The sequence below is a fragment of the Oncorhynchus kisutch genome, linkage group LG8, assembly GCF_002021735.2.
Source record: "Oncorhynchus kisutch isolate 150728-3 linkage group LG8, Okis_V2, whole genome shotgun sequence".
Lineage (NCBI taxonomy): Eukaryota > Metazoa > Chordata > Actinopteri > Salmoniformes > Salmonidae > Oncorhynchus > Oncorhynchus kisutch.
Window position 1 is genome coordinate 39,844,500 of NC_034181.2, and position 12,327 is coordinate 39,856,826.

The 12,327-nt window shown below is 45.6% G+C and overlaps 1 protein-coding gene across 1 annotated transcript in view; it reads left to right on the top strand.

Moving 5' to 3' along the window:
* The first annotated feature begins 6,595 nt into the window (after positions 1–6,595).
* Positions 6,596–12,327, top strand: part of LOC109895683 (proprotein convertase subtilisin/kexin type 5-like) — a 42,055-nt gene continuing 36,323 nt past the window's right edge. The window contains exons 1-2 of the mRNA XM_020489579.2: positions 6,596–7,194; positions 10,133–10,237. Coding sequence (XP_020345168.1) covers positions 7,015–7,194; positions 10,133–10,237 — 285 coding nt within the window. The 5' untranslated portion in view covers positions 6,596–7,014. The remainder of the gene's footprint in view (positions 7,195–10,132; positions 10,238–12,327) is intronic.

A 12,327-nucleotide genomic window follows, 5' to 3' on the forward strand; every position in this document is an offset into this window, starting at 1 on the left:
TATTTACATAAGTATTCAGACCCTTTACTCAGTACTTTGTTGAAGCACCTTTGACAGCAATTACAGCCTCGTCTTCTTGAGTATGATGCTACATGCTTGGCACACCTGTATTTGGGGAGTTTCTATCATTCTTCTCTGCAGATCCTCACAAGCTCTGTCAGGTTGGATAGGGAGCGTCGCTGCACAGTTGATTGGGTTCAAGTCCGGGCTCTGGCTGGGCCACTCAAAGACATTCAGAGAAAATGGATAAAAACAATTTCATCCATTTTCGAATAAGGCTATAACGTAACAAACTGTGGAAAAAGTCAAGGGGTCTGAATACATTCCGAATGCACTGTATGTGTGCAACAGGGAGGGGGAACATTTCTAGCCTGTCTATCTATGGGTAACAGGGATGATGTGTTATGCTCAATCAGTTCTCCACCAGAAAATGGCCAATGAGTATAACCAGCTCACCTGCTTTTACACTGATTTGACTATTAGATGTTCAATGTTTATTTTTGAATAAACATTGAATATATATATATATATATATATATATATATATATACACTGCTCAAAAAAATAAAGGGAACACTAAAATAACACAGCCTAGATATCAACCCATGGGAGGTCTGGATTTGGAGTCACACTCAAAATTAAAGTGGAAAACCACACTACAGGCTGATCCAACTTTGATGTAATGTCCTTAAAACAAGTCAAAATGAGGCTCAGTAGTATGTGTAGCCTCCACGTGCCTGTATGACCTCCCTACAATGCCTGGGCATGCTCCTGATGAGGTGGCGGATGGTCTCCTGAGGGATCTCCTCCCAGACCTGGACTAAAGAATCCGCCAACTCCTGGACAGTCTGTGGTGCAACGTGGCGTTGGTGGATGGAGCGAGACATGATGTCCCAGATGTGCTCAATTGGATTCAGGTCTGGGGAACGGGCGGGCCAGTCCATAGCATCAATGCCTTCCTCTTGCAGGAACTGCTGACACACTCCAGCCACATGAGGTCTAGCATTGTCTTGCATTAGGAGGAACCCAGGGCCAACCGCACCAGCATATGGTCTCACAAGGGGTCTGAGGATCTCATCTCGGTACCTAATGGCAGTCAGGCTACCTCTGGCGAGCACATGGAGGGCTGTGCGGCCCCCCAAAGAAATGCCACCCCACACCATGACTCATGGCCGCCAAACCGGTCATGCTGGAGGATGTTGCAGGCAGCAGAACGTTCTCCACGGCGTCTCCAGACTCTGTCAAGTCTGTCACGTGCTCAGTGTGAACCTGCTTTCATCTGTGAAGAGCACAGGGCACCAGTGGCGAATTTGCCAATCTTGGTGTTCTCTGGCAAATGCCAAACGTCCTGCACTGTGTTGGGCTTTAAGCACAACACCCACCTGTGGACGTCGGGCCCTCATACCACCCTCATGGAGTCTGTTTCTGACCGTTTAAGCAGACACATGCACATTGTGGCCTGGTCATTTTGCAGGGCTCTGGCAGTGCTCCTCCTGCTCCTCCTTGCGCAAAGGCGGAGGTAGCTGTCCTGCTGCTGGGTTGTTGCCCTCCTACGGCCTCCTCCACGTCTCCTGATGTACTGGCCTGTCTCCTGGTAGCGCCTCCATGCTCTGGACACTACGCTGACAGACACAGCAAACCTTCTTGCCACAGCTCGCATTGATTTCCCATCCTGGATGAGCTGCACTACCTGAGCCACTTGTGTGGGTTGTAGACTCCGTCTCATGCTACCACTAGAGTGAAAGCACCGCCAGCATTCAAAAGTGACCAAAACATCAGCCAGGAAGCATAGGAACTGAGAAGTGGTCTGTGGTCACCACCTGCAGAACCACTCCTTTATTGGGGGTGTCTTGCTAATTGCCTATAATTTCCACCAGTTGTCTATTCCATTTGCACAACAGCATGTGAAATTTATTGTCAATCAGTGTTGCTTCCTAAGTGGACAGTTTGATTTCACAGAAGTGTAATTGACTTGGAGTTACATTGTGATGTTTAAGAGTTGCCTTTATTTTTTTGAGCAGTGTATAAAATATATATATTAAAAACATTAAAACAAGAGTTCAGTTCATGTAACACTGTCAGATTTTGTCTTTAAATGAATCACTAATCACATGAAATAAATCATCTTCAGAACTGACTGTCAAAGCAACGAAATAACTAGGGCTTTAAAAAACGGATTTATTGAATTCTCCATGACTGTGTTTACACAGGCAGCCCAATTCAGATGTTTTTACACTAATTGGGCTTTTGACTAATCAGATCTATTCACATCAGATATTTTTCAGAGCTGATCTGATTGGTCAAAAGACCAATTAGTGAAAAAAATATCAGAATTAGGCTGCCTGTGTAAACGCAGCCCATGTGGTCTATAATAAGGGCACCTCATTGAATATAACAGACTCTTAAAATGTTATATTGGTGCACAATTTCTACTTAAAGTATTAAATGGACGCAAAAGACACTCATTTCGTGGAATGACCCATACTATTGTCTTACCATATACAAGTACCCTAATTATGTGTAGGTGCAGACACTTCTCTAAACTACATGATAGAAAGTGGTAGTACTGTATGTATCCATATATACAGTGGGGCAAAAAAGTATTTAGTCAGCCACCAATTGTGCAAGTTCTCCCGCTTAAAAAGATGAGAGAGGCCTGTAATGTTCATCATAGGTACACTTCAACTATGACAGACAAAATGAGAAAGAAAATCCAGAAAAATCACATTGTGGGATTTTTAATGAATTTATTTGCAAATTATGGTGGAAAATAAGTATTTGGTCAATAACAAAAGTTTATCTCAATACTTTGTTACATAACCCTTTGTTGGCAATGACAGAGGTCAAACGTTTTCTGTAAGTTTTCACAAGGTTTTCACACACTGTTGCTGGTATTTTGGCCCATTCCTCCATGCAGATCTCTAGAGCAGTGATGTTTTGGGGCTGTTGCTGGGCAACACGGACTTTCAACTCCCTCCAAAGATTTTCTATGGGGTTGAGATCTGGAGACTGCCTAGGTCACTCCAGGACCTTGAAATGCTTCTTACGAAGCCACTCCTTCGTTGCCCGGGCGGTGTGTTTGGGATCATTATCATGCTGAAAGACCCAGCCATGTTTCATCTTCAATGCACTTGCTGATGTAAGGAGGATTTCAATCAAAATCTCACGATACATGGCCCCATTCATTCTTTCCTTTACACGGATCAGTCGTCCTGGTCCCCTTGCAGAAAAACAGCCCCAAAGCATGTTTCCACCCCCATGCTTCACAGTAGGTATGGTGTTCTTTGGATGCAACTCAGCATTCTTTGCCCTCCAAACACGACGAGTTGAGTTTTTACCAAAATTTTATATTTTGGTTTCATCTGACCATATGACATTCTCCCAATCTTCTTCTGGATCATACAAATGCTCTCTAGCAAACTTCAGACGGGCCTGGACATGTACTGGCTTAAGCAGGGGGACACGTCTGGCACTGCAGGATTTGAGTCCCTGGCGGCGTAGTGTGTTACTGATGGTAGGCTTGGTTACTTTGGTCCCAGCTCTCTGCAGGTCATTCACTAGGCCCCCCCGTGTGGTTCTGGGATTTTTGCTCACCGTTCTTGTGATCATTTTGACCCCACGGGGTGAGATCTTGTGTGGAGCCCCAGATCGAGGGAGATTATCAGTGGTCTTGTATGTCTTCCATTTCCTAATAATTGCTCCTACAGTTGATTTATTCAAACCAAGCTGCTTACCTATTGCAGATTCAGTCTTCCCAGCCTGGTGCAGGTCTACAATTTTGTTTCTGGTGTCCTTTGACAGCTCTTTGGTCTTGGCCATAGTGGAGTTTGGAGTGTGACTGTTTGAGGTTGTGGACAGGTGTCTTTTATACTGATAACAAGTTCAAACAGGTGCCATTAATACAGGTAACGAGTGGAGGACAGAGGAGCCTCTTAAAGAAGAAGGTACAGGTCTGTGAGAGCCAGAAATCTTGCTTGTTTGTAGGTGACCAAATACTTACTTATTTTCCACCATAATTTGCAAATAAATTCATTAAAAATCCCACAATGTGATTTTCTGGATTTTTTTCTTCTAATTTAGTTGAAGTGTACCTATGATGAAAATTACAGGCCTCTCTACTTTTTAAGTGGGAGAACTTGCACAATTGGTGGCTGACTAAATACATTTTTAGTCAGCCACCAATATATATGTATATATATTATATATATACAATGGGGCAACAAAACAAAGAAGAATCTTGTGGCCCACAATGTAGAGCTCCGTATTCCGAGACAAAACGAGGGAGGGTGAGTGGCTGGTGCCATTGTGCTCAACTACAGAAGTCTACACAGCTCTTGGGTCAGAGGTCAAAGTCAAATCTCGCTTTCTGGAAGACAACCCAGAGAGAGAGGGAGAGTAGGGAAGGAGAGTGCAAGCAAGAGGAAAGAAGAATACGGATAGAGAGAGAGAGGTAGCGTGAGACAGACCGTTTTAATAGTCCTTTCTATTAAAACGCTATCTCCATCCCTGATTTGTCTCAGTCATTATGAATGTGTATAATCTTGGCCACTTGGTAATTAACTCATGCTTCTGGTTTCCAGCAGGACTCTGCTTCTCTAGTCTGATCCACTACCAGCCTCACTGCTGCACTCTCGTTTCACGTCACCAATCAATCACTGAATTTGTGTAGCGAAACAGAACGTAAGCTTGCAAGGTCGTCATGGTAGTACGAGGCTACTGCCTCTCAGGAATGACTCACTCTGGCCCTGTATGCCGCTGTAGTAGGAGGACCAATGTTTGATCTGTTGTGCTATAGATAGCCCCTGCATAGCAATACGATTGGCCCTCACCCTACTTTGTATATTTGAGGTGGCACTTTTAAAAAAAATCTTCAAAATTGTACAGGTGGAGGCCTATTCCCGACAGGGAAAGCCCAATAATGGGCCCCAACTAAAGACCCCCAAGCCCCCCTTATGTGAAGATAATATATTTAGGTTATATAGGCTGTTATAACTCTCTTGCCTCATACTTCATGTTTCTATCCAGCTCAACTAGTACCGTGTCACACGATGGTTCAAAATAGGCTAATAGTGGACGTAGCCTACGTCAATGGTGGACGTAGGCTCGACCTTGAACATTTCAATGAACTCGAGCAGGAATGTACGCAGGAATGCCGATGTTTGTTGTCACTCGCTACTGCTCTCTCAGATGCTGTCGACAAAGATGTTTTGTGGGGTTCACACGGTTCATTCCGAAATAGGGGGCTGGATTTGGCCCCACAGCAGTGAGGCCGCACAGAGAATGGGGGGGGGGGGGGGGGGGTCGTGAGCTGGGTAGTTGATTTCGTTCTCAAATCATTGCTTGTTTTTTCTCCTTTCAATGCTTTAGATTACAAGTCCGTCTCTGCACTGAATGCTCGCGGTCATGGGGTGTTTTTGGTTCCTTTCATCTCATTTTGGAGGACCGTGAGATATTCTTGTCCCCCGCTTGTTGTTAGATTTGACAGCGGGGTCCATTCACCAAGAAATTGGCTGCAATTAGAGCAATTATGCTGATTTGCTACTTGTGTTTGAGGCGGAACACAGATTTTCTGTGTGCACTGTCCCTGGCTTGCTGCGGAGTTACTCCAAGCCACTGCTACGAAAACAAAAAACCTAGCAATCAGTAGGCCTCAAATTGGCCGACAAATAACGCCAACCTCAATAATGACACCATTAGCCTACTACCGTGACAAATGTTGGTGGATTGTAGTCTACTGTGCAACATCTTTAACGAAGCGGAACACTGATGAGAGAGGTGGCAGCAATAATTAGTTATTACTTGCTTGGGATATTCATGATAACAATCTACACTGGGGATTTTCACCATTTCCATCTTGTCTTTTAAGCTATAGGCCTAATAATCCCAGCCCAGTGTGTAAAATGTTGTTTTCCCTATTTTGTGCGCAGAAATCATTTGTAACAATTTAAATAGTTAGGCCTACAAAGTAACAAAGTCTGTCACATTGTTCCAAATCACACTAACCCCGCCTGCAATATTCTGACATATCAAGCATTTAGCAAATAACAATAGCCTTTAGAGGGCCTATTCAAACGGGCAAATACTGTCTCTCAGTCATAGATACAGTATCTGATAGACCATCATGAGATCTAATTGGTGTGCCTTTAAGACCCAGCAGAGCTCTGGTAGCACCAAGGGTTATGCTGCATTTGTAACCAAGTGGAAAGTGGGATTTACAACATATGACTCGAATACGTTCATTTGAACGGCCCTCCAATTGGTAATTACTAGTGGGGAAACTCGTCTATCATCCCTGAGCTGACTTCTCCCACACATGCTGACCTCACCTACTAAGGAAATGACCTCGATAACAGCATTTTCGGCAGTTAAACGTAACAAAACATTATTTATACAAAGCAATCTATTAATATGTATTTTTTTAAACTATATAATGTGTTACAATCCAGAGCACTGTAAATAAGCATGATAGTTGTACTTTTAGTTCATAGTTGACGCAGTTTGTTGGCCATAGCCCATCGGCGTTTCTCAACGAGTTCAAAACACATGAAAGTATCCAACTGGTTTTTTACGAATTCAATTGGTACATTTCCATCTCCCACTTAGTTACGAACGCAGCATTAGCCGTTCTTACTCTTCAGAGTGTCGCTCGTTTTTTTTCCGCCACTGTAAAGGGAGAATGAGAACCAACATCCGAGTTCTGGGTGAAAGGAATTAACCCAGAGCACTGTATTCAGACCATAGATTCAGCCATATTATCCTCACTGCTGCTACGGAGAAATACGCAAACTTCAAACTCTCCATGCACGCGGAGAAAACAGAACAGGACCGTCTAACGGGCTTTTGAGGCATTTTCGGTTTCCGTTTTTTTTCTTTCCTTGCGTGTAGTCTATGTGGAGTGAACAGTTATACGATAATCTTGCTTGCACTGCCTGCGGCGAGAAGAGAAGTTTGGTTGTTTGCCTAGTCGGAAGGAGGACACACGGGAGGCTCCGGGGGGGGGGAAAGTAGTGGAAGATGGTTTGGAACGCCGCTTTGAGAATAGTCTTGATGTGCATCCTGGCGCTCTTGCTCGGTTTTACGTCTGTCCCGTGCAAAGCTCGGATTTACACCAACCATTGGGCTGTACGGATAAACGGGGGACACGACATCGCTGATCGGATAGCGGGCAAATATGGCTATAAGAATATGGGACAGGTATGTTTGTGGTTCTTCTCAAAAAGTTCTATATATTTTTCAAATAACTTTCAAAATCAAATCCTGCACTAGTGTTTTTGTTTGATAAATAAAACGTATTTTGATATTGATATTGAACCGTGGTGTTTCGTCACTCGGATTGAAGTTCAATTGTCAAGGTTAGCCACCGGGCCCGGGGACACAGTGGAGAGTCCTCCCACAGGGCCAGCCCGAACGCGCAACCTTCATTCTTATGTGCCTTGATTAAAACTTGAAACTTGAACCCCGGATAGTATCTGGTGTGTGTGGTTGTGGTTGTGTGTGGCGGGGATCAGCCTATCACAACCGGGACAGACAATGACTGAATGAAGGGGGAGTGTAGTCATTAGGCTCCACAGCGGTGGAATAACAGGTGCCCCCACACGCAACAGTTACTGCCGAGTATTTCATGGTTCAAAGTAATAAGGGTCTGCCTGATAAAATCACATTTCAAATCAAATGTTTGGAATTGTATTCGTCACATGCTTCGTAAACAACATGTGTGGACTAGCAGTGAAATGCTTATGGCCCTTCCCAACAATGCAGAGAGAAAGAACATCGGGATAAACAAGAAAATGTTAAACGCTTCGTAATAGATACGCAACGAGTAACGATAACTTCGCTATACACTAGGTACCCGTAGTGAGTTGATGTGCAGGGATACGAGATAGGTAGATATACTACATGACCAAAAGTATGTGGACAGTCATTCAAATGAGTGTATTCTGCTATTTCAGCCAAACCCGTTGCTGATAGGTGTATCAAATCTAGCACACAGCCATGCACACTCCATAGACAATCATTGGCAGTAGAATGGTCCGTACTGAAGAGCTCAGTGACTTTCAACGTTGCACCGTCATAGGATGCCTCCTGTCCAACCGTGTGTCTGTCCTCAGTTGCAACACTATGGAAGCAACGCCAGAGCAATAACTGTTTGTTCGGGAGCTTCATGAAATGGGTTTCCATGGCCAAGCAGCCGCACACAAGCCTAACATCACCATGCACAATGCCAAGCATCAGCTAGAGTGGTGTAAAGCTCGTCGCCATTGGACTCTGGAGCAGTGGAAACGTGTTCTCTGGAGGGATGAATCAACACTTCCTCATCTGGCAGTCCGATGGACGAATCTGGGTTTGGCGGATGCCTGGAGAACTCTACCTGCCCCAATGCATAGGGGCAACTGTAAAGGTTGGTGGAGGAGGAATAATGCTCGGGGTCCGGTTTGGGCTAGGCCACTTAGTTCCAGTGAAGGGAAATATTAAGGCTACAGCATACAATGACATTCTAGATTATTCTGTGCTTCCAACTTTGTGGCAACAGTTTGGGGAAGACTCTTTCCTGTTTCAGCATGACAATGCCCTGTGCACAAAGCGAGGTCCATACAGAAATGGATGGTGAGATTGGTGTGAAAGAACTTGACTGGTCTGCAAGAGCCCTGAACTCAACCCCATCGAACACCTTTGGGATGAATTGGAACACTGAATGCGAGCCAGGCCTAATCGCCCAACATCAGTGCCCGATCTCACTAATGCTCTTGTGGCTGAATGGAAGCAAGTCCCAGCAGCAATGTTCCAACATCAGGTAGAAAGCCTTCCCAGAAGAGTGGAGGCTGTTATAGCAGTAAGGGGAGGAACCTACTCCATATTAATGCCCATGTTTTTGGAATGACATGTTCAACGAGCATGTGTCCGTATACTTATGGTCATGTTGTGTATGTAAATATAACTAGGAATAAAACTGACGGATAGTAAACCTTATAATCAGTACATCGCCTGGTATAGAGTTCCTGGGTGGCAGAGAGCCCGGCTGTACGCACTACCCACTGTAGTGCCTTGCGGTCGGATGCCAAGCAGTTGCCATACCAAGCCAGTCAAGATGCTCTCGATGGTGCAGCTGTAGAAATTTCAGGATCTGAGGGCCCATGCCAAGCCTTTTCAGCCTCCCGAGGGGGAAGAGGTGTTGCCGTGCCTTTACCACTCTGTTGGTGTGTTTTAGACCATGATAGATCCTTAGACCCTGAGGAACTGGAAGCTCTCAACCCGCTCCGCTATAGCCCCGTCCATGTGAATGGGGGCGTGCTCTGCTCTCCGTTTCCTGTAGTCCACCATCAGCTCCTTTGTCTTGCTGACGTTGAGGGAGAGGTTGTTGTCCTGGCACCACTCTGCCAGGTCTCTGACCTCCCTATAGGCTGTGTCATCAGTGATCAGGCCTACCACCATTGTGTCATGTGCGAACTTAACGAGGCTGTTGGAGTCGTGCACGGCCGTGCAGTCGTGGGTGGACAGGGAGTACAGGAGAGGACTAAGCAAGCACCCCTGAGGGGTCGTATGCGAATCGGTGTGGGTCCAGGGTGTCTGGGATGATGCTGTTGTTGTGAGCCATGACCAGCCTTTCAAAGCATTTCATGGTTACAGATGTGCTACGGGGCGATAGTAATTTATACAGGTCGCCTTGGCTTTGGGCACAGGGACTATGGTGGTCTGCTTGAAACATAATGATATTACAGACTGGGTCAGGGATAGGTTGAAAATGTCAGTGAAGACACTTACCAGCTGGTCAGCGTCAGCGCGTGCTCTATCCACGATGAAAGCCATACTATGTATTCTGACAGGTTGAAAAGGAGTATCGTAGACCAGCAGGGTCATCCAGCTCTCAAACCCCCGCCACCCTTTCTCCCAGCCGGGCTTAGTCTCTGTCTTGTTTAGGAGTTTTGTGTTTCCCGTCTAACTCTATTTATTTTACTTAAGGGACAAATAAATAAATGTTTTATATTTCTGTCTCATTTACATTCATGATGCCACCTCCTGATGTCTTCTTGGTACATAACCCGTGAATGCATCTGGAATTACAACCTAATTCACACCAGTTCGGATGCAACCAGTGTGTTTACTGTAGACTGATGGCTTATGTTTTCCTCGGCAGATTGGCGACCTGAAGGACCACTATCACTTCTTTCACAGCAGGACCATCAAAAGGTCGACGCTGTCCAGTCGCGGTGGCCACAGCTTCATCTCGATGGAGCCCAAGGTAAGCCTGTCACCGTCGCCGACCTCAGTGTTCGTGGGCCCCCCAGACGGGTCATCGACACCCGCCTGCATTATTGATTAGTCTCAGAACACCGGCATTGGTCTTGCCCTGATGATGCGTACAGTCCACAATTGTAGCTCAGCACACCGAGCTACAAAAAAGTCGACCAACCATAGCGCCACTGAGCATAGTTGTCATCAACGTGAGATGTATTATACTCGCTTGAAACATATTCCACAATACTCCCCTCGGGGCAGGAGGCAGTTTGGCATTGACGAGAGAGAGAGAGAGATTCTCTCTTTGCCTGTCTTCTTCCTCTGGTTTCTCTTCTGTGTGAGTGGTTGACAGGAAGGAGATGTGTAAATGATGTCAGCTGGCCCTGCAGTCTGAGCTGGGAGTCTGTCTGTTCAGGGATCAGTGTCCATTCTGATGCCAGTTTAATTTTGGGCAGGGCTCTATCACGGGTGCTCTGGACTCAGTGTGAGTAGTCGGTTATTTAACTAATCACATTGTTCTGCTTAGTTGTATAAGGCCAGTCATCTCTGTGTGTTTGTGTGAGAGTCCGATGGGTGTAGCAGGCACGCCTTGTTTGTGTGTGTGTGCGTTGTGCGGTCTACCTGTTGGCACGCATGTCTCCGTGGCTTGGAGAAGAGGTCCTTGAGTGTGACCTCACCCTGTTGACCTTTTACCACATTGAAAAAAATATATATATACTGAACTGAAAAACATGATTTTTAGACTTAGAGAGAATGAAGAGAGAAATACAGTGACCCTCAAGATTGGTCTCAGCTCCAGATGCATATATTGATACCAACTTGAATTGTATCTCAATGAATAGGAATATACCATTCGATGAATGCAGCCATTCATATATATATACATATCTGCTTTTATTTAGCAGACGCTCTTATCCAAAGCGACTTACAGTAGTGAGTGGATGCATTTTCGAACCCACAACCCTGGCATTGCACGCGCCATGCTCTAACAACTGAGAAATACGAGACTTCCTCAAAGTAATCACTGATTTATAACAGATTTGGATAGGCAAGGACCTCATCACTTCTACCTACACGTTCATGTCAGATCAGTGATCCCTTCAAGGAAGCGAGAAACGAAGGAAGTATGCATTACAAACCTCTGACTTCAACTGGCACTCCTGCTGTACGGCTGGCCCTTTTGGATCCTGGTTGCCCTTGGATACTGACCCAGTCAGTGAGAGAGGCAGAGACTGCGATAGAGAGCCACCTGCAAACACTTAAGGGGCAAAGCAGAAGCAGTCGTATTTCAAAAGCCCCCAGTCCAGTTCACCATCTGAAGGAAGAGAGAGTTCAGATCCGGTTCCTCTCCCTCTTAGTGCACTCTCAAGTCAGTGGCGGAGCTAATGGATGACTGGCTGCTGGGGTCAGACCTCCTGTCCAGGTGACTGTCTGAGGACCGTTGCATAAGGCTTACCACTCGTCATGAACGAGACAGACACACACACACTGATGGCTCTGCTGTTCTGAGCTCAGTGAGGTGTGGAAACAGTTACTTTGAACCTGATGTTAATGACAGAGTAAAATGAGCAGAGACTTGTGCCTGCTGTCTTGTCTTCGCACCAGTCTGATCGCCCCGTCATCACTGTTACACTTGTATTTTTTTTTGTTTCTTTCCTTTTTAGACTTCACAACTACATCCTAGGTGTCCTCTACCCCCCCCCCCCCCCCTCCTCTATCTTTCTGCCTGTGTTTTTCTTGGTCTACCCCATCGCTCTCTTTTCTCCATTTTTATTTTGTTTCTCCCCTCCGCTCTCTTTTCTCAATTTTTATTTTGTTTCTCCCCTCCGCTCTCTTTTCTCCCCTCCGCTCTCTTTTCTCCCCTCCGCTCTCTTTTCTCCCCTCCGCTCTCTTTTCTCCCCTCCGCTCTCTTTTCTCCCCTCCGCTCTCTTTTCTCCCCTCTCTGGAGAGACTGACTGATTTTTCCCTCTGATATGAGTGTCTACTTCACTACCCTTGTGCAAAGGTGAGATGCAGCAGTCCGTTATGTAGCTACATATCAAGTATAGGGCTCTAATCTGGCCAGGTTTGAGATTTCCATGTCCATTGTCTTCT